The sequence below is a fragment of the Malus sylvestris genome, chromosome 15 (assembly GCF_916048215.2).
Source record: "Malus sylvestris chromosome 15, drMalSylv7.2, whole genome shotgun sequence".
Taxonomy (NCBI): Eukaryota; Viridiplantae; Streptophyta; class Magnoliopsida; order Rosales; family Rosaceae; genus Malus; species Malus sylvestris.
In genome coordinates this window covers 9,179,833-9,204,018 of record NC_062274.1, presented here as the reverse complement: position 1 = coordinate 9,204,018, position 24,186 = coordinate 9,179,833, and the positions used below count along the sequence as shown (strand labels likewise).

General features: G+C 41.1%; 3 protein-coding genes across 3 annotated transcripts; 2 read left to right on the top strand and 1 right to left on the bottom strand.

Annotated features, from left to right (window-relative positions):
* Positions 1–533: 533 nt before the first annotated feature.
* Positions 534–6,504, top strand: LOC126604097 (probable sucrose-phosphate synthase 1). Its single transcript, XM_050271199.1, has 13 exons — positions 534–936; positions 1,055–1,147; positions 1,778–2,025; positions 2,097–2,160; positions 2,305–3,003; positions 3,136–3,252; positions 3,425–3,556; positions 3,711–3,887; positions 4,245–4,298; positions 4,381–4,443; positions 4,575–5,516; positions 5,677–5,804; positions 5,938–6,504. Exons 1-13 carry the CDS (start codon positions 754–756, stop codon positions 6,209–6,211), a joined length of 3,174 nt encoding a protein of 1,057 aa, XP_050127156.1. The 5' UTR covers positions 534–753; the 3' UTR covers positions 6,212–6,504.
* A 1,038-nt stretch (positions 6,505–7,542) lies between these two features.
* On the top strand, positions 7,543–11,928 carry LOC126602640 (probable glycosyltransferase At5g11130). Its single transcript, XM_050269557.1, has 4 exons — positions 7,543–7,859; positions 8,237–8,397; positions 10,587–10,944; positions 11,266–11,928. Exons 1-4 carry the CDS (start codon positions 7,650–7,652, stop codon positions 11,926–11,928), a joined length of 1,392 nt encoding a protein of 463 aa, XP_050125514.1. The 5' UTR covers positions 7,543–7,649.
* Positions 11,929–13,197: 1,269 nt separating this feature from the next.
* On the bottom strand, positions 13,198–22,988 carry LOC126602639 (uncharacterized). The gene is made up of 4 exons (XM_050269556.1): positions 22,558–22,988; positions 22,324–22,479; positions 21,938–22,237; positions 13,198–13,256 (listed from the first exon to the last, which is right to left on the bottom strand). Exons 1-4 carry the CDS (start codon positions 22,946–22,948, stop codon positions 13,198–13,200), a joined length of 906 nt encoding a protein of 301 aa, XP_050125513.1. The 5' UTR covers positions 22,949–22,988.
* Between the last annotated feature and the right edge of the window lie 1,198 nt (positions 22,989–24,186).

Here is a 24,186-nt window from a genome sequence, read left to right as displayed (position 1 = left end):
ACAAGTACCTAAAAAACACCAATCGATTAATTTTTTCACTAATTAAAGTTACAAGTTCTATTAATAATAATTGGACACGTGTTATAGCTCTACGTTAACCTCTTCACACAAATTCAATTTAGTTTAACTCTAATCGATTCGAAATCAGGTGAACATCTTGAATTAGGATGTGTCACATATGTAGCTATGACAGGTGTCAGGTTAATTGTTTAATTTGTAGTATAATGATGAGTGTATATCAAGCAAGCTCTAATACGAGATGAGGTCACATAAGTAAATTCACTTACAAATTTTCAAGAGAAATGTTAAGAAAGATCTCTCAAAAATCGATATTTTATGGACTTTATGTCGCTTTATATTTTTAACATAATATTTTATAAAATTATGAGATTTAATATATATATATATATATATATATATATATATATATATATATATAGAGGGATAGCCTAGTAAATTCATGAAGTGTCCTGCTGGAGAAAAGTCAGGTACCAAATTTCAAAAAGAAGTTATAAATAAAAACCTTTTCTCTTTCCGTCCAGAGAAATCGCGTACTCGCGTAAAAATTCTCCGTTCTCTCTCTAAAATTCTCTCTGCTCCGTCATTGTCTGCAAATCACCATAACCGTCTCTCTCACACACACACACACACTCTCTCTCTCTCTCTCGCTCTATAATCTCCATATCTGTATATATAAAGCTGTGAGCAGAGCACTCTGTTTCAGGCTCTGTGTAGCCGATCAAGACCGTTGCAATGGCGGGAAACGACTGGGTGAACAGTTACTTGGAGGCGATCCTTGACGTCGGTCCGGGCCTTGACGACGCCAAATCGTCGCTTCTCCTCCGTGAACGCGGCCGTTTCAGTCCGACTCGTTACTTCGTCGAAGAGGTGATCACTCGCTACGATGAGACCGATCTCCACCGCTCCTGGGTTCGGGTACGATTTCTATTCACAACGCCATTTCGATTGTTGATTCGATTCGGATTTTTTGAAAGTCTCGATTTTCCGTAATTTTATTGATTAATTTTTGCTAATTCGGTGGTTTTGATTTCAGGCTGCGGCGACGGCGAGGAGTCCGGAGGAGAGGAATACCAGGTTGGAGAATATGTGCTGGCGGATTTGGAATTTGGCTCGCAAAAAGAAGCAGGTTCTTTTATATAATTTTTTTTCTTTGAAAATAATTTGACTTTTTCTGTTGTTGATTTCATTGTATTCAGCTGCTAAATGCTTCAATTGTGTGTTTGTTTGTTTGTTTTTTCATTCGTAACTGAGCAAATGAAAATAAAAATGGTTAAAAATATTAAAAGTAGGACGAAAATCGGATTTTGCTGATTACATTGAATGAATTTTGTTCACAGTTAGGATTTTGCCTTATTGGAACGAGAAGATTTCGACCCTCATCCCTTTGTTTTTGTTTCTTAATTCTCCCTTGATTCATTTATTTTTTTAATACAAGCGATATTACTTTTAATTACACAAGGGGAGTGGGGAGGGTTTGAAACCAAGACACGAGTTTGAGGATGAAGGCCCTAACCACTAGGGCAATCGACCGGTTTGCCTCCTTTGATTCATGTTAGAAAAGAAAATAGGAGTGGAAGTCATTTCCTGTTGCTAATTATTGTTCCATTTATTGAAGGGAAGACTTGTGTTTGTGAAAAAGAATAAGTGATTACTAACAGGAAGTGATTTTATTTTATTATTTACTTTGAGGAGGGAGGTGGTTTAAGTTTTTGGCTTTAAAATGTTCGTGTTTTCTTTGCTAATTGTAATTGATCAGATTGAGGGAGAAGAAGCTCAGCGTATGGCCAGACATCGTCTTGAAAGGGAACGAGGCAGGAGAGAAGCGACTGAGGATATGTCAGAAGACTTGTCTGAGGGAGAGAAAGGAGACACAGTCGGTGACATTTCAGCTCATGGTGGTGATAGCACTAGAGGAGGAAGAATGAAAAGAATCAATTCTACTGATGCAGTGGAGAACTGGACTAGTCAACAAAAAGAACAGAAATTCTACATGGTGTTAATAAGGCATGAGCAGAACTTTTTTATGCATTTAAACTTTTAAACGTTGATTTCATCAACAAGAATTCTTCATGCAGCCTTCATGGCCTGATCCGTGGCGAGAACATGGAGCTTGGTCGTGATTCTGATACTGGTGGCCAGGTAACTTTTGGGAATATAAATTGTTATTTACAATATTGATCTTGACTTGGATCCAGTCGATGACTATTGAAATCATTTATAAACTGGAATTAAAAAGCTTCCTTATTACTTGCTTTGGAGTATAAAGGTTTTCATCATTATCAGGTCAAGTATGTAGTAGAACTTGCCAGGGCCTTAGGTTCAATGCCTGGAGTTTATCGGGTTGATTTGCTAACAAGACAAGTGGCAGCTCCAGATGTGGATTGGAGTTATGGGGAACCAACTGAAATGCTGAATCCATTAAACACTGAGAATTCAAAGGAGGAGCTTGGGGAGAGTAGTGGAGCTTATATAGTCCGGATACCATTTGGCCCAAGGGATAAATATGTTCCAAAAGAACTCCTTTGGCCTCACATACCTGAGTTTGTTGATGGTGCACTTACCCACATTCTACAGATGTCTAAAGCTCTGGGAGAGCAAATTGGAGGTGGGCAACCAGTTTGGCCCGTTGCAATTCATGGACATTATGCAGATGCAGGTGATTCTGCTGCTCTTTTATCTGGTGCCTTGAATGTCCCAATGGTATTTACTGGTCACTCACTTGGACGAGATAAGCTTGAACAACTTTTGAAACAAGGACGTCAATCAAGAGAAGAAATAAATACAACGTACAAAATAATGAGACGGATAGAAGCAGAGGAGTTAACCCTAGATGCCTCTGAGATTGTTATCACAAGCACTAGACAGGAGATAGAATCACAATGGCGCTTGTATGATGGCTTTGATCCAATACTAGAACGCAAACTAAGAGCAAGAATCAAAAGGGGTGTAAGCTGTTACGGCAGGTTTATGCCTCGCATGGTTGTAAGTATCTCATATTTTTCTCTTCATAGTATTTTTATCAAACTTTTGGCCTTTTTTCCTCTAAAAGGACAAATATTAAGTGATAGAAATGTTATTCTTACTAACTATCAGTTCCCCCTGTTTTTTTGTTAGGTAATACCTCCAGGAATGGAGTTTCATCATATCATTCCACATGATGGCGACGGGGATGGTGAAGGGGAAAGACATGATGATAGTTCTACTTCTCCTGACCCTCCAATTTGGTCGGAGGTTATAACTTTTCTTTCTTCTCATATCCTCCTTGCTTGGATTTTAAAAATTATAGATTTATGATGCTCCTTTTCTGTATGGTTGTTCATAACAAATAATCGATTGAGATACTTGTTTTTCTTGCAGTATATATTTGGTTATAATGTTAAAACTAATGATTTTGTATCGGCAGATCATGCGTTTCTTTACCAATCCGCGGAAGCCTATGATACTTGCCCTTGCCAGGGCAGACCCTAAAAAGAATATTACGACCTTAGTCAAAGCATTTGGAGAGTGTCGCCCACTGAGGGAACTTGCTAACCTTGTATGTTCAAATTCCTTAACTGCACCTTCTTACCGGTTATTTCATAAGTCTGCTGACAACAAGTATATGAGGCTTCCTTTGTTCACGTTTTGTAAATAAAAAATTGTGCTTTATATATGTATTATTCAGATACTTATATATTCTGTCATTACAGACATTGATAATGGGAAACCGTGATGACATTGATGAAATGTCCAGCACAAATGCATCTGTGCTTCTTTCCATTCTTAAGCTGATTGACAGATACGATCTTTACGGTCATGTGGCATATCCGAAACACCACAAGCAGTCTGATGTTCCTGACATTTACCGTCTGGCAGCAAAGACAAAGGTACTTTTATCCTTTATTAGCAGTGTTACAACTAGATTAACCACCTAAAAGGTGCATGCAGTTTACTTGTAGGTATATAATTTTCCCTGAGCTTCTGGATATTTATGCATAGTCAGGATCACAGTTGTACAAAATTTGGCTAGGCATGCTTCTAGAGATCACTTCTTTGAGTTATAAACTAATAAATTATACTGAGTGCATAAGAGGGAGGGGAATGCATTGCATACTGAAAATCTTGGTTATAAACTTATAAATTATAATGAGTTTTTGTTGTATGGCATAAATGTCACAGGATAAGGACTTTGCGGTTTCAATAATTTTACATGATATACAGTAATGTTGTTGATTTCTTGGCAGGGTGTTTTCATCAATCCAGCTTTCATCGAGCCATTTGGACTTACTTTAATTGAGGTACATGTCTCTACATTATCAAAGGAATACATTTCAGATGTTAATTTATATAAAACCCAACAGAAGATTCTTTGTTGAATAGGCAGCAGCTCATGGCTTACCTATTGTTGCCACACAAAATGGGGGTCCTGTTGATATTCATCGGGTATGTCTACCTGGAAAACATTCCTATTCCATTGAAAGATTTTCTAATTTTCTTTTGGAGCTGTGTTGAGTTAAGTTATCGATACTTTTATCAATACTAAATACCGAGTTTGGACAACTGAATTGTGACAGGTTCTTGACAATGGTCTACTAGTTGACCCCCATGATCAGCAGTCAATAGCGGATGCCCTTCTGAAGCTTGTTTCGGACAAGCAACTTTGGGCAAGATGCAGGCAGAATGGACTGAAAAACATTCACCTTTTCTCATGGCCAGAGCATTGTAAGACATACTTAACTCGCATAACCAGTTGCAAACCAAGGCAGCCACAGTGGCAAAGAAATGAAGCTGACTTTGACAATTCACAACCCGATTCACCTAGTGATTCTTTGAGGGATATACAAGATATATCTTTGAACTTGAAACTCTCACTGGATGGCGACAAAACTGAAGGGAGTGCTGCTCTTGATAATGCTTTAGAGACTGAAGACCATGCTGCTGGAGGGAAGATTAAGGAGCAAAATGCGGTTTTGACATTGTCAAAAGGTGTTTGTGAAAAGGCTGGTTCCACAGAGAAAGCAGACAACAGTTCTGGGGCTGGTAAATTTCCAGCATTCAGGAAAAGGAAGTATGTTTATGTAATTGCTGTGGATTGTGATACAACCTCAGAGTTTACTGAAATCATTGAGAAGGTTACTGAGGCAACAGAGAAGGACAAAGATGCAGGACCTATCGGATTTATACTATCAACAGCATTGGGCATATCTGAGATACATACTCTTTTGGTCTCAGGAGGTTTGAGTCCTTCACAGTTTGATGCTTTTATCTGTAACAGCGGTGGTGAGCTCTACTATCCATCTTCAAGTTCTGAGGATAGTCCTTCTGGGCTTCCCTTTGTTGTGGACTTAGATTACCGTTCACACATTGAATACCGCTGGGGGGCAGAAGGTTTGAGAAAGACGTTGGTTCGTTGGGTCGCTAATTTCAACGAAAAGAAAGGAAGCGAAACTGTTACAGAAGATGTATCAGCGTCAACTAACCATTGCTATGCGTATAAAGTGAAAGATCCAGCACTGGTAATATCTCTTGTGTGTGTCTCTAATGAAATTCATTTTTATACTTTTTTGGTATTTGGTGTTGCAAATTGCATATGACTACATTAATACTTTTGGAGGTCACTGCTTCAGAAGAACTGCTTTATTTTTGGCATTTTTGACGTCGCTTATGTCATGACAGATTCCCCCTGTTAAGGAACTCCGGAGACTCATGAGAATTCAGGCTCTCCGTTGCCACGTTATATATTCCCAAAATGGCACCAGGCTAAATGTTATCCCTGTGTTGGCTTCTAGATCACAAGCTCTCAGGTATAAATGCATCTCTAAGAACCCGTGAGATCCTATTTTTCTTTTGTATTGTACACTGCCAAAGTCTTTTTAAGGATTAAATAGCATCTATAGTGTCTTCGTCTTCTTCGTATAACTGACATTTAGTCTCCAGGTACCTGTATGTCCGTTGGGGCTTGAACTTGTCAACTGCTGTTGTCTTCGTGGGAGAAAGTGGTGACACGGATTATGAAGGCTTGCTTGGTGGGCTACACAAAACTGTGATACTGAAGGGAGTTAGCAGTGGCGCTCGTAAGCTTCATGCCAACAGAAACTATCCTTTAGAACATGTCTTTCCAGACGACAGTCCCAATATGGCTCAAAGTGAAGGATGCTCCCAAAATGACATAAGAGCATCATTGGTGAAACTAGGGATTCTTAAGCGGTAGAAAACCCCGAATCATGCACTCTTGTGTCCGATTCCATCTTCTCTATAGCTTTCCTTTTTGAACTGCAAATCAAACATCCCTCGAAAATTCTTATCGATGGTACTTGTATTGTCGTTGGCATTTTTACTCTAGCAATTCGGATGCTGGTTTTCAGCGCAAACCTTCCTTTGCTACAATGTGAACCGCTTATTCAATTTTCTAGTTTTGTTCAACATAAGAGGAAGTTGTGCTGTTATCTGGCTTTGTTAAGCATATATAAACATGTTGATGTTGGATTTCCTTGGTTACTAAAATGTTTGTGTGTAGACGTCTCTGCATATCTTTTGAATATATGTTCCCACAATTCATCTCTTATTGGTTTCTTTGCACAGAGATGTCATGTTGGCTTGACGGTATTTCAAATCATTTCTTGCATTGCGCTACGTGATTTTATAAATACGTAATTGGCTTGAAATAATATGGTATTGTAAGTGCATGTGAGTTTTCTCATCATGAATGCCTAGTGTGCAGAGCAATTCAGCCGTTTGATTATTCTAGTACAGGCTCTATTTTTAGGCTTGGGCCAGCAAACTATGTTTCCTTTTATTCCCTTAATCCCTATTGATCTTGTCGAGTTCGTTGCAGATATGGCCACGCGGTTTGGCTGTTCGCATGGGCATATCTTGGATTTCAATCACTCCATTTTTTTTTTCTTTTCTTTTTTGGGAAAACTATCACTCCATTCTTTGACATTACTTTAAAAAAGATAATACTTGTTCAAAATCTTAACAAAGATAAAAATCGATGTATCTAGAACACAGTCATATAATTTTTATATTTTTTGTCAAACGATAGATTTTGTTAGATTAATTGTTAGATTAGCTAACAATGGGTTGAATCCAAACCGTCATGCAGGAGCTCAACTCATTTCCACCACTGTAGTAAAGGGTCACTTGCCAGTCACATAATATTATTGTTTCACCTAAATTATAACATGCGTATTTGTTTTTTTATATAACGATATATTGACACTAAGAAGTATGAGAAATACATTGATGTCGAACTCGCCATTTACGATATTCGAACTTTAATACATATACTAAAATGAAACATATCAATCCCGTCAGCCACTCATATTATAATGTATACAGAAACATATCAACAAAAGGGAATCATTCTTCTATTGATAATTATCCCAAGTTGAGGAAACATATGTGGAAAAAATCATATTAATTATCCTACATGTGAAACCAAGCTAATTACCAAGATTTTAGTCATTGCCTATAGGACTCACTGTCTTTCACTCAACTTCCACTTCTTTCTTCTCCTCCTCATTCCACCATTGCTGTCCTACCAAAACCTAATGACTTAACTCAAATTTTCCTTCTCTTTTCTCATTTTCTTTCAAAAGAGAACATTATTTAAGGGCGGGCAGTGTGTACGGCCAGATTGTTTGGCCATGGCTGGCTCTGGTTACACCAGCACTTGTTTGCTATACCCTTCTCTTTTTCTCATCATCTTCTTCTCTTTCATGAACCACCATTTCCACTATTTCCCAATTCCTCACAACTCCACAGTTTCAAACCACAAACGGGTCTCCGGCAGGTACTGCAACAATGATCTCCAAAATGCCAGCAGAAATAGTACTGCTCTTGATCATGTGCCTACTGTAAGTTGGACAACCTATATATATATATATATATATATTCAGAAAGCTAGCCAGTGATCACATTCCTTGTGTGTGTGTCTGTCGTGATTCTGCTTATTCCGCAATTATCCAGCAAGATATTTATATGCATTGAGAGAATTTCTGAAACATATATATATGTGTGATTCTATTCCACTGGTCTAACAAAAAAATAAAGATCTACGGAAAGTATATAAGATCAATATACATTGATAATTTTGTTTTTCACTTAGAAAATGTGGTGAGATCGTTTATATGACATGGTTTTAGTCTTTGTTGAGTCTCTTGGCCAAAAAATGAAAGGAAACAAATAAAGGAAAATGGTGGGTTTTGCAATTTTGTTTTGTGTTTACATACAGATGCAAGTGAAGAAGAACCAGTTTGAGAAAATAGAAGATGGGATGGCAAGAGCAAGAGACGCGATACGAGAAGCTGCTCGATCAAGAAGCTATACGTCATACAAGAAGGAGAATTTTGTTCCAAGAGGATCGGTTTACATCAACCCTTATTCCTTTCATCAGTTAAGATTTTCTCCTTCTCTTTTGTTAGACTTGGTCTTTGGGTTTAACCACTTTGGGTAAAATTATAGCCTCCTAATCAGTTGCTATAAAAATGCTTCATTTGTTTTTTTTCCCCCCTAAAATGTTCCACTAGCCAAGGAACTACGGAAAATTGAACGAAAACCCTAAGTAAGAATCTACTAGCAATCTGAAAATCCATTAGGAATTGAGAAAATTTCAAAGTTTGATGTTTGAATGATAATAAAATAAAAAACCTAGCACCATGAAGTTAAGGATGTTTTTATAATAATGTATTACAACTCTACTTGCTAGGAAACCTAACATAACACGGAAATAACAAAATACCAAAAGTATCCTTGAATCTTTGAATGTTGGCAGGTATAGTAAACGAAGGAATTCAATTGGCTAAAAATGCCCTTATGTCACTGCTATGTGGTGAGTTCAACTCGTAATACCGTTCCCTCTGAAGCGATTGGTCACATGCCTAACTCAGTCAGTTGAGCCTATAAATTGCAATGCATAAGCCTTGCCCTCGGTTTTATACATATTAGCCGTTCCTTTGATCCGTTAACCATCTGTTCTAAATTTAAAAACATTAAGCTTGTTCCCATTTAATTCATAAAAATTGAAAATACCCATTCTGGGCTTATGAATTGCAGATGCACCGGTTACTTGGTTAATTTTGGAGTTTATGTTCTATAAATTAATAGGTTAAAAAAGTAAGATGAGAGTCATCACTTTTCGGGTTTTCCCTAGGTGTGCCATTGTTAGGGTGTGCAGAAACGTAGCATGGGTGATGTAGTGGTGCACCATAGGCATTAACTGAATGAGCTTTGCCTCTTTTGTGCTTACACAGTTCTGGCGCAATTTCTCACAGACTGAAATCTTGACCTATTTTGTATAAGGAATAAATGTTTTGGATTTACAAATGTTGTACTTAGATGTGGACTTATGAGCTGCAATTTTTCATCTGTCACAACCTTAAATTCTTCGGCCTAGTTCTGATCGACTTGTGTACTGTATAGGATTCTGATTTACAGAGGTCCCCCATTCTGCTAGGCCTTTAAGAATAGTCTTTTGCAGTGCATGCCTGCATGTGACATTGCATGCAGAAACATAAGCATGCATAATTTGCAGTTGCAGACTCTCCATGGATTCTATGGCACGGGCACCAAAGTGGCAAAATGCTTTTCTAAATTTGCCTTGTTTTCGAATTGTTAATTACGTAGTTGGTCGATCCTTCTTCAAGGATAGTTGGCATTACATTCTGAAATTCCAAAGAATAATCGAACCACTTTTTAAATGTAAGATTCCATATCATTCAGGGGAGTGGATCTTGTAAGCCTTATATGTATATTCTCATCTCTATAACACGAGGTTTTTTGGGAGCTCACTGGCTTCGGGTTCCATCGGAACTCTGAAGTTAAGCGAGTTCGCATAAGAGCAATCCCATGATGAGTGATCCACTGGGAAGTTCTCGTGTGAGTTCCCAGAAACAAAACCGTGAGGGCGTGGTCGGGGCCCAAAACAGACAATATCGTGCTACAGTAGAATCGAGTTCAGGATGTGGTGGGGGCCCGGACTAGGATGTGACATTAAACTCATAAGTTAAATAACATAATTTTTTTTTCTTTCTATAATGTGGTTAACCACATTTTTTTTTTTAAATATGGGCATGTCATTGATATTTTTGAAACCAAACACTTGTTGATATGTCACCAATAAACTTGACTGCAAGTGCAGTTCACTTCAAGTCACCGCACTGTAGAATGATTGAAATTATAAATATCTACAATTGATTCAAATCCATGCGTGTACGTTCACAATTACAAAAGTTTATTGAAATTCAAGCAGTAAACTAACTACATCGGTTTTTCACTTAGAATGAGTTTAAAATCTAGGATCTTGGGCGTAGCCAAAAACCCTAGGCACCAAAAGGTGATCTTACACCATAAGGTAATCAATTTTGTTAAATGGGATTAGAAATGATATTATTCACCATATATATGGACAAGCCTAGGGTTTGTATGTGCAATATTGAAGCTTTTTTCGAATTGATGCGTATAGTTTTTCTTGCAGTTATATCAGGTGCTACATATAGTGTAATGTTTATTATTTACTTAGACTCTTAAGCATATATCATCAATTAATATCTATAATTGATTCGTTATCGTTTTGTGTATGTTAGGAGCCACATAGAGATGGAGAAAAGATTTCGAATTTGGTCGTACAAGGAAGGAGAGCCACCACTCTTCCACCAAGGGCCAATGAACGACATTTACTCCATTGAAGGCCAGTTCATGGATGAATTTGAGTTGAGTGGGAATAGCCCATTTGTGGCGAAAGACCCTGACGAGGCCATCGCGTTTTTTCTTCCCATCAGTGTTGTCAACATTGTGAGATACGTCTACAGGCCTTACACCAGCTACTCTCGTGTCCGGCTCCAGAACATTGTCGAGGACTACATCAGAATCATATCGAAGATATATCCATACTGGAATAGAAGCAATGGAGCTGACCATTTTCTGGTCTCTTGTCATGATTGGGTATGCCACTCTTTCTTTCCACCTTTTCATTTTGATTTAATAGTGATACCACCAAAACTTTAATTGTGATTCAGATTTCATCTCATATCTCTTAACCCTAATCAATAAAACTATTTGTACCATATTTACTGATGATTGCATCTACCCAAAAGGAAAAACTCAATTATGTACGTGAGTTTCACATGATTCTTGTACATGTAACGCTGTGATTAATGATCAGTAAATTTGGTAAATGTAATATCACTCAAACGTGAATACTAACACATTTGAATTTGAAGACTTTGTTAGTTAACGATACTCATAATTCGATTGCATTTTCAGGCACCTGATATTTCGGCTGGACACCCTAAAATTTTGAAGAACTTAATTAGAGTACTCTGCAATGCGAATTGTTCAGAAGGTTTCCAACCAGTCCGAGATGTCCCCCTCCCCGAAATCAAAATCCCGTTTGGAAAGTTAGGCTCTCCCCTCCTTACCCATCCCCCTAAGAACCGTTCAATCTTTGCTTTCTTTGCCGGTGGTGATCATGGAGACGTAAGAAGGGTACTATTCAAGCACTGGAAAAACAAAGACAAGGAAATCCAAGTCCATGACTACCTCCCCAAAACCTCAAACTACACACATCTAATGGCGCAGACCAAGTTTTGCATGTGCCCTAGCGGGTATGAAGTTGCAAGCCCTAGAGTGGTTGAGGCCATATATGCAGGCTGTGTCCCAGTGATCATTTCTGATTCCTATGCGTTGCCGTTCAGTGATGTGCTTGATTGGTCTAAGTTTTCGGTTCATGTTCCGGTGGCAAGGATACCAGAACTGAAGGCAATTTTGCAATCAGTTTCTGAGCATGAATATGTGAGAAAGCAAAAGAGGGTCATGCAAGTGCAGCGCCATTTTGTGATCAATAGACCTGCTAAGCCATTTGATATGTTGCATATGGTGATGCATTCAGTGTGGCTCCGGAGGCTTAATCTGAGGCTGGTGAAGTGATGCCAATTAAGTTGGGGTTTTGTACAATTATGCTAGAATTTGTACAATTGTGTTTTTGAGTAAATAAAATTTTTACTATCTCACAAACAACTGCGCGGTATTAGTTATTTAATTTTTTTTAGAGAATATTAGTTATTTAATTAGCAACGTGGAAAAAATTGAAAAGTTATTGCAACACGGTATGTGCAGTTGTACGTTTTAGGTCATGTACCTTCAATTGATTACTATACTTTCGATGATTATATTTCACTATGGGCTCTCATATTATGGGCTCTCATATTTTGTAGGTAAAGTGTGACCTAGATATAAGTTTAATCTCGTCGAAGTTAAAAGTTATAAAATTATATATTTGACTTGAAATTTGTCGGTGAACTCCATGCATGTTCATATTTCTCATATTTTTAGAGAGGGTAATCAAGTTGTTGATTGTTTGGCCAATTATGGTGTTGATCAACCCGGTGTCCATTGGTGGGATTCATGCCCACATTGTGCTGCAGCTACTTATTCTCACAACCTTTCTAAGCTTCCTTGTTATAGGTTTTGCTAAAAGAGGTTTTGAATTGTTGTTATGAATTCTTTAATGGTTTGGGTTTGGTCTCATGTCTCCCCTGACATATTGTATTTTTCTTGTTTATCAATAAATTCTCCTCAAAGTCTCTTCCCATGGTAGCAATGCTGGAGTGGGACGGACTTTGTGGCCAAATTAAAAAAAAAAAATTATGGAAGGATTGAATAAATGAGGTTTTTTTTTCCCACGTAAGCCCTTCATCATAAGGTTAGACTTTAGAAAAAAAACTTAATACTCTAGAAATTCAATGACTTAATTTGTAATGAATAAAGGGCACCAAAAACAAAAACAAAAAAAACAAAAAAAAAAACTTGCATGAAATATGGCCCAAACGGAAAACCCAGGACCAAATCCTATTATCAAGCTATCTGTAAACAATGAGGAATCCTATTCAATTAGGTTGTCCCTAAACAAAGAGGAATCCCGTACTCTTTCCTACACTATAAAATCGAACCATTCATCAAGTAGGTTGAATAAAAGCAACCCTTTTGCTCGTCCTTTGTATCAATAAATCAGAGTTCTCTAATCTGAAACGTTATACTACAAAGTTTCTTGCCTTTTCGTCAGCCTTCAGCCATATACATACTATGTCCTCTGGAAACTATGCACCGGAGAAACGACCCACACTAATAGAATAGCTACTCATCTCATTCTTCGCCGTCTTCATATGTTTTTTAATCTTGACCATACCCCTTGAATTTTTAGCTTCGGTGGAAGATCCCAAATTTAGCGTCACGGATGCCTCTCTGACCGAGTTCAACTACACAATTGCCACCCACAACACTGTACTACAACCTTAACCTCGGCATCATAATCATAAACCCTGACAAACGGGCTACCGTAGACTACCTTGGCATCCAAGTAACTGCACAGTACCAAGAGCAATGGCGTAGCCACCAACAAGGCTAAGGTGGGTTGTGGTCCAGGGAGGTTTTTTGTAAGAGTAGTACTATCCATGCACTCATTTTTAATACTCACACACCCCTCTCAATTTTCTGTTGTTCGACAAAAAATTAATAAAGCTATGTTGGAGGTAAAAATGGGTTTGTGAATAGAATTATTCTTTTGTAAACTTATGCTTATAGCCTACTCAATTTCAATACGTATTATTATTTAATGTATATTTAGAGGATAGGTAGTAAATAATACGTTTTATGCTAAAAATTATAAATTAGTTCCATCTCGAGTCTCCCTTTATCCTATTCTCTAAAGAAAAAGACCATTTACTCTACGTAATTTAGCTTTTATGCTTCTTACTCAAGAAAAGATTTTTTTTTTTTTAAATCCACAATTAAATCTCTATCTCCGCAATTCCTTACTTTCTATTGCGATTTTCCAATGAATGTTACATTTGGTATGTTCTTAATGACTTTATTGACTTATTCTTCATTTAATTAGTAGGTTAATTATTTATATGATCCTTGAATTTATCGGTTAGGGTTATGATTTTAAGAATAGTTTATATTATATTGTTGTTTTTTTATAATGATTATTGTTTGTACCATACTTGACCAATCCCGAAACTACCGAGCACCGGCCAACGCTATACTGTCAAGGACCCAGAAGAGTTCCCCTCCGACCAGGAGGCCAATCACTACTCGACACGTGTCAAGATTAGAAGCCAATCAGAGCGCAGCACGTGTCAACATCAAGAACCAATCATAACATGACACATGTCAATGTGACAAAGCTACAAGTTTTTCTATAAATAGGGGTCATTCCCCCACAATATTGCCTAATGCCATTTTGTGTTAAATCATTCACAAGAACTCACTAAATTGAGAGCTTGATCCTTTGTACTTGTGTAAGCCCTTCACTACTAATAAGAACTCCTCTACTCCGTGGACGTAGCCAATCTGGGTGAACCACGTACATCCTGTGTTTGCTTCTCTGTCTCTATTCATTTACGTACTTATCCTCACTAGTGACTGAAGCAACCAAGCAACCAAGCGAAGGCCACAAAACCTGACACTTTCTGTTGTACCAAAGTCTTCGCTGATTTTGTGCATCAACATTTGGCGCCGTCTGTGGGAAGCGACACTTATTCCTACTCTCTTCAGCTGTGTCAAGCTGGTTTCTATCATTCGTACACTTTCTTTTGACCAGGCATCCCTCTCCAACATGGGAAGCGAAGGAAGCCACAGCACACAGAATGACACCCCCCTTGCACATAGTGCGAAACAACGAAAGAAGGAAGGAAAACGAGTTCTTCTTCAAGCTAAAGTCGATGAGTTGGAAGCTCAGAACAACAAGATAGCAATAAGGAATGAGGTCCTCCAGGAGCAATATGAGAAGCTCTTCGAGACACTCCACGAAGCTAGGCAAGCTCAGACACGCGAGCTTGTTGCCCCCGTGGAAGTCAACCATCAACTGGGTGCCCTCCAACATGGAGGGTCACATGCATTCGACATAGATATCCCTGATAGGGAACAGATTACCCCTCGACTTGATAATCAACATGAGGCTTCTCTTAACCCAGTTGCTTCGACCCGAACCATGAGAAGTGGAGGGAGACACCTCTTTACTGAAGGGGCAGAAGGATCGAAAGCCGTCTTTCGCGATTGTCGGGATTTCCTGAAGCAACGTCGAGAGAATTCCATCCATATAAGCTCAAAGATTAATGACCCAAGGATTTCTGAGAGACTCGGTCCCCTGCCACGGCCCAAGCCGGCCACCAATTTGGGGAAGGGGCAACAAGTCCCAGAGAGACATGAGGGTACAGGGGACTCAGAGGTGTTCCGACAGACATACCCTGGAAGCCAGTACAGCGAGTCCAGGGAAAAATCACATGCCCTTGATCAAACCTTCCTAATTCCAAGAGGAGATGGAGATTTACGAAAGAAAGCTCCAGTGACACATAACTCCGCTCAGGACCCCCTTGTCCTACAACTTCTTGAGGAAGTAAACAAGTTGAAGGCTGAACGTCAGGCTGAAATACCTGACTGGAACCAACCCAGGCCTGGCCCTCTTACAAGGAGGATCCTCAACACCCCCCTTCAAGCAAAGACAAAGCAAAAGCTTGGCTTGCAACTTTATACTGGAAAAGAGGACCCGATTGAGCACCTTAACCTCTTTGAGTCCACCATGGCATACCGGATGCACACCGACGAAGAGCGATGTCTTCTCTTCCCCTCCACCCTCTCTGGTGGAGCTCTAAATTGGTATTGTCGTCTTACACCTGAGACGGTAGACTCATTTGAGGAATTGAGGAAACTATTTGTTTCCCAACACATTTTCCAAACCGATCGCTTGCACTCTGCAGATGACTTGTACACTATCCGCCAGAAGCCAGACGAGTCATTACGTATGTATGCTGGCCGCTTCAGCCATGAATACTCCCGGTGTGCCGAGGCAGATGACAAGACTGCCCTCAAAGCCTTCACGGCAGGCCTACGTGATTGTTTCTTTAAATACATGATCAATGCCAATACTTGGAAGACTTACTCTGAGGTGATGGCGCAGGCTTATAACCATGCCTCCGCCGAGGCAAAGACATATCAGGGGAAACCCCCTACAACCATCCTTTATCAACAAGTGGGAGGTGGAAGCCAGACTCACCTAAATGAGAAGACCTCGACTTCCCAAACAGCAGTGGCACCTCCCCATGCCTTGCATAATGCTTCACCGAATCAACAGACATATCAATTTCAAGGCAAGAGGAAGGATTTCCATCCTCACCACTCTCCTTTCAGTAAAAAGAGTAAGGGACACTATCCCGATAACCAAGGGTATCGCCACAATAACGCTCGCCCCCAGGCAGTCAATGCAGTGGGTCAAACCCGCGTCAAGATACCCCCTACCCCAAGGTATGAGACATACACGCCCTTGAATGCCACATGCGCGGCCATTTACCCCAGCATAGCTCACCTGATACCAAAACCAAAGCCGAGGCACCCAGATTACACGCCCCCGAATAACGCGGGCACGTTTTGTTGCTACCATGAGCATAACGGCCATGATAGCGAGAAATGTATCATCCTCCGTGATCGTATTGAAGCTTTGGCACGAGAAGGAAAAATTGATCAATTCCTTCTTCACCCTCAAAGGGATAACCGTAACCAACGCCAGGTGAATGTCATATATTCCATAAGCGGCGGCACACCCATATCTGAATCTTCCAATAGGGCCATGAAAAACAGTGAACGAAGTCTGAGGCCTGGTCACCAAGTGTTTCACGTGGAAGACATCAGGGGAGGGAAGTATCAAAAACCTAACTGGGATCCGATATGTTTCTACCCTGAGGAAGAAAGAGGCATCATCTACCCTCATAACGACCCATTGATCGTGGAGGCTCACATAGCCAACTTTGATGTTCGACGAATCCTCGTAGACACAGGGGCTTCGGTCAATATCATGTTTGCCGAAGCTTTCAGGGCGCTCAGTGTAGCTGAACACTTGCTCGATCGCTCGATTTCTCCTCTGATAAGCTTCTCCGGTGATATCGTGCAACCCTTAGGGAGCATACATTTACCCTTTACTATTGGTACAGGCCCTTACACGGCTACCATTACCACTAACTTCCTAGTGGTTGACTGCCCAACGGCATACAATGTCATCTTTGGGCGTACAGGCATCAATGATCTCAAGGCTATGGTATCCACGCATATGCTGTTGATGAAATTTCCAACCCCCCATGGCAACGGCTACATCAGAGGAGATCAGCTTAGTGCACGATCATGTTACAACACTTCAGTTAAGCAACAACACTTGCCCGGACCCAAGGAAACCATGTCTGTACATGACCAAGTCACAAAGACCAGCCTAGATGAAGCGAACTTGGATCTTCCTGATAGCAACAATCAACCCGATGATCCTCGAGATGACTCTTTCACCCAGCAAGCCCAACCTGCTGAAGAGTTGGAGAAGGTACCTATCTCAAGAGATTATCCAGATCGCATGGTGAAGATTGGCACCACATTGTCACCACCCCTTCGGTTAGCATTGATATCTTTTTTGAAAGAGAACACTGAAGTCTTCGCCTGGTCATACGAGGACATGCCAGGCATCTCTCCCGATGTCATCTGTCATCGTTTGAGTATTGACCCCAAGATCAAGCCGGTGAGACAGAAGCGAAGATCTTATGACGCTGAACGATACGAGGCAATGAAAGCAGAAGTTGAAAAACTCAAAGGCATAGGCTTTGTCCGCGAAGTCAATTACCCGACATGGGTAGCAAATGTGGTCCTTGTTAAGAAAAATCCGACCAAAGAAAGTCTTTTGCTTCAAAAGGTCTTGTGGAGAATGTGTGTTGACTACACCGACCTAAACAAAGGGTGTTCGAAAGATAGCTTCCCTCTTCCTCTTATTGACAGACTTATAGACTCTACGGCCGGGTGTGAACTCCTGAGCTTCATGGATGCTTACTCAGGATACAACCAAATCCTCATGAACCCTTCGGATCAAGAACACACAGCCTTCACTACCGACAGAGGACTATACTGCTATAAAGTCATGCCTTTCGGCCTAAAGAATGCAGGAGCGACTTATCAGAGACTAGTCAACTCAATGTTCGCCGAGCAGATTGGGAAGAGCATGGAAGTTTACGTTGATGATATGTTAGTCAAGAGCAAACATGCTGACCAACACATCACCAACCTATCTGAAACTTTCACTATTTTGAAGAGGTATCGAATGAGGTTAAACCCCAACAAATGTGCCTTCGGCGTAGGCTCTGGCAAATTCTTAGGTTTCATGATTAGCCAACGAGGCATTGAAGCTAATCCCGAGAAGATCAAAGCAATCCTCGACATGAAGGAACCGGTAACTTCAAAGGACATCCAGAGCCTTACTGGCAAGGTGGCAGCCTTAACCAGGTTCATTTCTAAGGCCACAGACAAATGTGCTCCCTTTTTTAAAGCACTTAAGGGAAGTAGGAAGTACATTACATGGACTGATGAATATGCCGAGGCATTCAAAAACCTCAAGGAGTACATGAGTAAAGCCCCTCTACTCTCCAAGCCCGAGGTAGGAGACATTCTCATTATCTACCTATCGGTATCAGCTTCAGCCGTAAGTTCCGTTCTCATTCGAAAGGATGGGAATATTGAGCGACCTGTCTACTACGCTAGCAAAGCCCTACAAGATGCGGAGACACGATACTCCAACATTGAGAAATTAGCTCTAGCATTGGTCATGTCTGCTCGGAAACTTCGCCCTTATTTCCAAGCACACGCCATCATCGTGCTTACCAATCACCCTCTTCGACAGATACTCCAGAGTCCTGACACGTCTGGGCGAATGATCAAATGGGCGATAGCATTGGGTGAGTTTGACATCTCCTACCAACCAAAACCAGCCGAAAAAGGTCAAGCAGTAGCAGATTTCATTGCCGACTTCACATATCCGGTTGACATTGCTTCTACACCTGAAGCAGTGGCTTCATTACCCCCGGAAGCTCAGAAGGTAGAATCAACGACCTCAGCATGGAGTCTGTATGTTGATGGCTCATCCAACCAACAGGGCTGTGGAGCGGGACTAGTCTTGACTACGCCCGATAAAGTAGCAATGGAGTATGCTCTTCGTTTCAAATTCAAGGCATCAAACAATGAGGCCGAGTATGAAGCCCTTCTAGCAGGATTACGTTTGGCCAAACACCTCGGGGTTAAACAAATTGATATTTTCAGTGACTCCCAATTAGTGGTCAACCAGGTTACCAACAACTTTGATGCTAAGGACAACTCCATGGCAGCATATCTTGCGCAAACACAACTTTTGCTCAAGCACTTCCACTACCAGATCACCCAAGTTCCTCGAGCGGCAAACAGTCATGCAGACGCCCTGGCTCGCCTCGCCTCAGCTGTGGAAGACAAGATTGGAAGAAAAATTCATGTCGAACTGTTGGCAACACCAAGCACCATGGCCGCAGAAGTATGCAACTTACAACAGGGGGATAGTTGGATCACCCCGATCTATAATTTCCTTGCTCATGGCACCCTCCCAAATGATAAAGTCCAGGCTAAGCAAATTCGATACAAGTCTACCCGCTACCTGATCATCAATGATCAACTCTATAAGCGAGGTTTTAGCCTGCCATACTTAAGGTGTCTTACGCCTGCCGAGGCGGAAATCGTCCTTCGGGAAATACATGAGGGAGTCTGTGGAGATCATGCTGGATCTCGGTCCCTAGCACACAAGACTTTTCGCCAAGGATATTACTGGCCAACACTCCACCAGGATGCCATCAAAGTATCCCGCTCATGTGACAAATGTCAACGATATGCAACTATTCCTCATTCCCCTCCAGAGCCTCTTACTCCTATGATCAGCCCTTGGCCCTTCGCCCAGTGGGGACTTGATTTGATCGGCCCAATGCCGGCAGGGAAGGGCAAAGTCTGTTACGCAGTCGTTGCAGTGGACTACTTCACAAAGTGGGCCGAAGTAGAACCCTTGGCAACCATTACTGAGGCAAAGATAGAAGACTTCGTGTGGAAGAACATCCTTTGTAGATTCGGCATTCCCAATGCGATAGTCACTGACAATGGGCGACAGTTTGACAACAAGAAGTTCAGGTTGTTCTGCTCTAAGTTCAACATCAGCTTATGCTTTGCCTCTCCAGCTCATCCCCAGTCTAATGGACAAGTTGAGGCCATCAACAAAATAATCAAGCGCACTTTGAAAACCAGCTTGGACAAAGCTAAAGGCTGTTGGCCAGAATTTGTACCCCAAGTTCTTTGGTCATATCGCACTTCATATCGGACTTCAACAGGAGAAACTCCATTCTCACTTGCCTTTGGCACAGAGGCGGTTGTCCCTGTTGAGCTCGAGCAAGCAACATTCCGAGTCCAGAACTACATTCAAAGTGAAAATGACAAACAACTCACCCTCAACTTGGATTTAGTCGAGGAACACAGAAACCAAGCTCACTTGAGGAATGTCGCCTACAAGCAGCGCATCTCCAACTATTATGACTCTAGGGTCAAGCTTCGTTCTTTCAAAATAGGAGACTGGGTCTTAAAGAAAAGATTACTCTGCGACAGAGTCCCGAGTGAAGGCACACTTAGTCCAAACTGGGATGGACCGTATGAAGTCATTGGCATCAGTCGCCCTGGCTCTTACACACTTAGAAGCTCCGATGGCAAGACCCTTGGCCATCCATGGAACGCTGATCACTTGAAGTACTACTACAAATAAACTCACGATGTACAAGTGTTGAGCTATAGCCGTTCGGCATCCTATGTAATGAAGGCCATTTGGCAATGAATTCAATAAAGAGGTAATTTAGCTAACTCAGCCCTCACTCTTTTACATTCCTAGCAAGGGAACACTCAAGTGTTGAAACCTCAAAGCAGATATATCCAACACGAAGCAAAATCTAAGTATGTGTCGACAAGACTATACAAAGAAAGGAACAACCAAACAATGGCTTATATCCAAACAATAGATCTATTCATACATAGCCAAACATGCATTAATAATAGTGCAAATACTCATAAACACCTAAAATCCAAAACTCTCAAGCTTATAACATGGGCACATGTTATACACACATCAGACTACTACATCCAGAATACATGCAGATAGTAAAGACACTGCTATTCATTCTCATCTGAAGCCGAACCCCTGGCAGTATCACTCCGCGTCCTACCATCATCCTCTGCATCCCCAAGATCCTCTTCACCATGCTGAGTCTGTGCATCAGCACTACCTTCATTATCAGACTCATATTCGCTGCTAGGATCAACAGCAAGGACAAATGTCTCGCCCTTTCGATGATGCTCATCTATATCTTCGTGGTATTTTCGAAGAATGCTCCCATCATCATAACGATCAAGGACGGCCATCCATTTCCTTTTTTCAAAGCGAGCTTCTTGAGCACGGTAGGGTTTAATAGCAAGATGAAAGGTCGAAGAACTTAAGTATTCTTGCACAGCAGCCTCCCTTTCAGTTGGAATGCTCTTCTCCAGTTCAGAAATCTCAACTAAGGCACCATCCAATTCTCCCCTAACCTTGGATACTTCCAAGGTAGCCACCTCCAACTGTTTTTTAGTTGCCTCAAACAATTTCTTAAGCCTTAGGTTCTCACCATTTCGCCTTTTCAAGCTCTCCATGGTTTCGTCCTTCAGTTGGAGGGCCTGAGTCAAAAGTCCCTTATTCCTCCGGGCCTCGTCCACAAGCTGCTTATTCTCCTTCAGTTTTGCCTTGTACCGCTCAACCTCTTGCAGTCTGTCGTGATACTCGGCCATGACCTGCATGGCAAGACGATCATCACTACCTAAATAATGATAATAAAGAGGAAAAAGTAAGGAAATGACAAAGTAACACTCACATATGAAGACAGCTTCAACATCCGGTCGCAATCCGATTCATCCTTAGCTAAGGGCTCTCCGAGCTCATCGAAGGCGAATCGACGCCCTGCCAAGCAATTGTTGATATCCCCAAAATCCTTTGGCCGCGTGGCAACCCTCAAGTCCTTCCACGGGACACTGCCAGCTCTTTCCTTGCCTTTCCCCTCATGGCGGGAACCAGGATCACTTTCCTGGACAGTGTGCTCCATAGTAAGAGGATGAGGCAACAGTCGGCTCCCTTCTTCTGCAACTACGGCAGCAGCATTATCAACGGCCTTGACTCCAGTCTTCCTAAAGGCAGGCCCCTTAAGGACCACATCTTGGGACTTAGGTCTAACGGATGGTTCCCCTCGGAACTTATGAATTTTCTTATGCGGTAGGATGTCTTCCGAAGGAACTAACACTGGTGCTTTCCTTTTATGGGTGCTAGTCCCTGTTTTCTTGCTTACCTTCTCCACTGCATAAGGAAAATCAAAATAAGAAATACAACTTTCCAAATAAAGTAAGGAATTGAGCTAAGTTTACATGAAGGATACAACTTACTCGATCGTCCCTGGCTCTCGGAAACTAAGGGTTGGAAACCGTACCGACGAAATAAGGGTCGTAGCTTGCTTAAGTGTCTATCCTCTTTGGGCACCCTCAACACCTTCTCTATGTCAGATAGCTCCTGCCCAAACAGTTGGATGGTGCCCCGCGTCACTACATGAAGCAAAGTGTTAGAAGCAAGAAAAGACCACAACAAATAGCAAATAGTACGAACGGTTGATACGTTACAACCTACAGTCTGGAAGTGAGTAAGCACACGTCGCTCAGGCGTGACACCCTTATCATACTCCCAATCATTATACAGAAAGCACCAACGGTTTTTCCATGTGTAGTATGCCTTTTTCTTACCATACACAATACGCTCTCTCTCACTCCGACATGCACACTCGGCATAACCAGTGCATGATTTTGCTGGGCGCATCTTGTAACAGTAACGCCACTGATGGAAGGAAGGCTCACACAACCCACACTCCATCCAAATGATATAAAATCCAATCAAAGTATCCCAGAAACCAGGATTGAGTTGCCCAGGTGCATATCCGATCAAAGATAACATCTTTTGCAACCACGGATGTAAAGGTAGTCTCACCCCTAAAGTCAGTAATATCTGGGTGTAGAACATAACATGACCCTGGGGAGGCTCAGAAGGCCATTCTTCATCATGTACCAAACGTATCCCTACACTACGAGGGATATTACATGACTGCCTTAGCGCCTCAACCTGCTTCTCATTATCTAACAAGTTATTCTTTAGATGGTCTGCTGTGAACTCAGAGCGAACTATGGGTATGGCATAAAAAACAACCCCCTCACCCAACGCCATGGAGGAAGAACTAGCAATAGCTAAAGTTTGACGGTTGGGAAGATCATCCAATGTTTCTCTAGTACCGGACTCTAACAAAGACCCTGAAGACTCCGACATTGCAGACTCAGACTTAGAGCTAAAGCTAGAAGAGCCCTCATCACTAGAACTTCCAGGCTCTGACATCTACAATAAGAAGAAACAAATTCTATCACTACATGCATGATCAAAACATAAGGAAGTTCCTATATTACCCACATGAAGATGGTGCAAAGCGATGCCGGAACCCTTCTCAATCAGAAAGCAATCCGTCTTCCACAGTCACTACAAAACAAGCAAATGAAGACCGTGTCAAGCGCCAAAAAAAAAAAAAAAAAAAAAAAAAAAAAAAAAAAAAAAAAAGCTTCATCCAAAAAGCTTCACCCGAAAAGCTTCACCTCCAAAGCTTCACCCACAAAGCTTCCCCTAAAAAGCTTCACCCACAAAGCTTCACCCAAAAAAAGCTTCACCCAAAAAAGCTTCACCCGAAAAGCTTCACCTCCAAAGCTTCACAAGGGCCCAAAAGCTTCATCCAAAAAGCTTCACCCGAAAAGCTTCACCTACAAAGCTTCACCTAAAAAAGCTTCACCTAGAAAGCTTCATCTACATACCTTCACCTACAAAGCTTCACCTAAAAAAGCTTCACCTAGAAAGCTTCATCTACATACTTTCACCATCAAAGCTTCACCATCAAAGCTTCACCTAGAAAGCTTCATCTACAAAGCTTCATCTACAAAGCTTCACCATCAAAGCTTCACCTAGAAAGCTTCAACACCAAAGCTTCACCTACAAAGCTTCAACACAAAACCTTGCTCCAAATAAACAAATTTTGTTCACAAAACCTAAACATTTTTTGTTTTACACCCACAAGGGCCCAAAATCTTCCTTCTTATTTATTCACTTCTATATGTTCCCAAACATATTATGATAGATCAAATAATAATTCAAAGTCCAAAATTTCGTTATGGACAAAAATACAAGCAATTCACCAGTACTGAAGTTGCTACAAAAACTGGAAT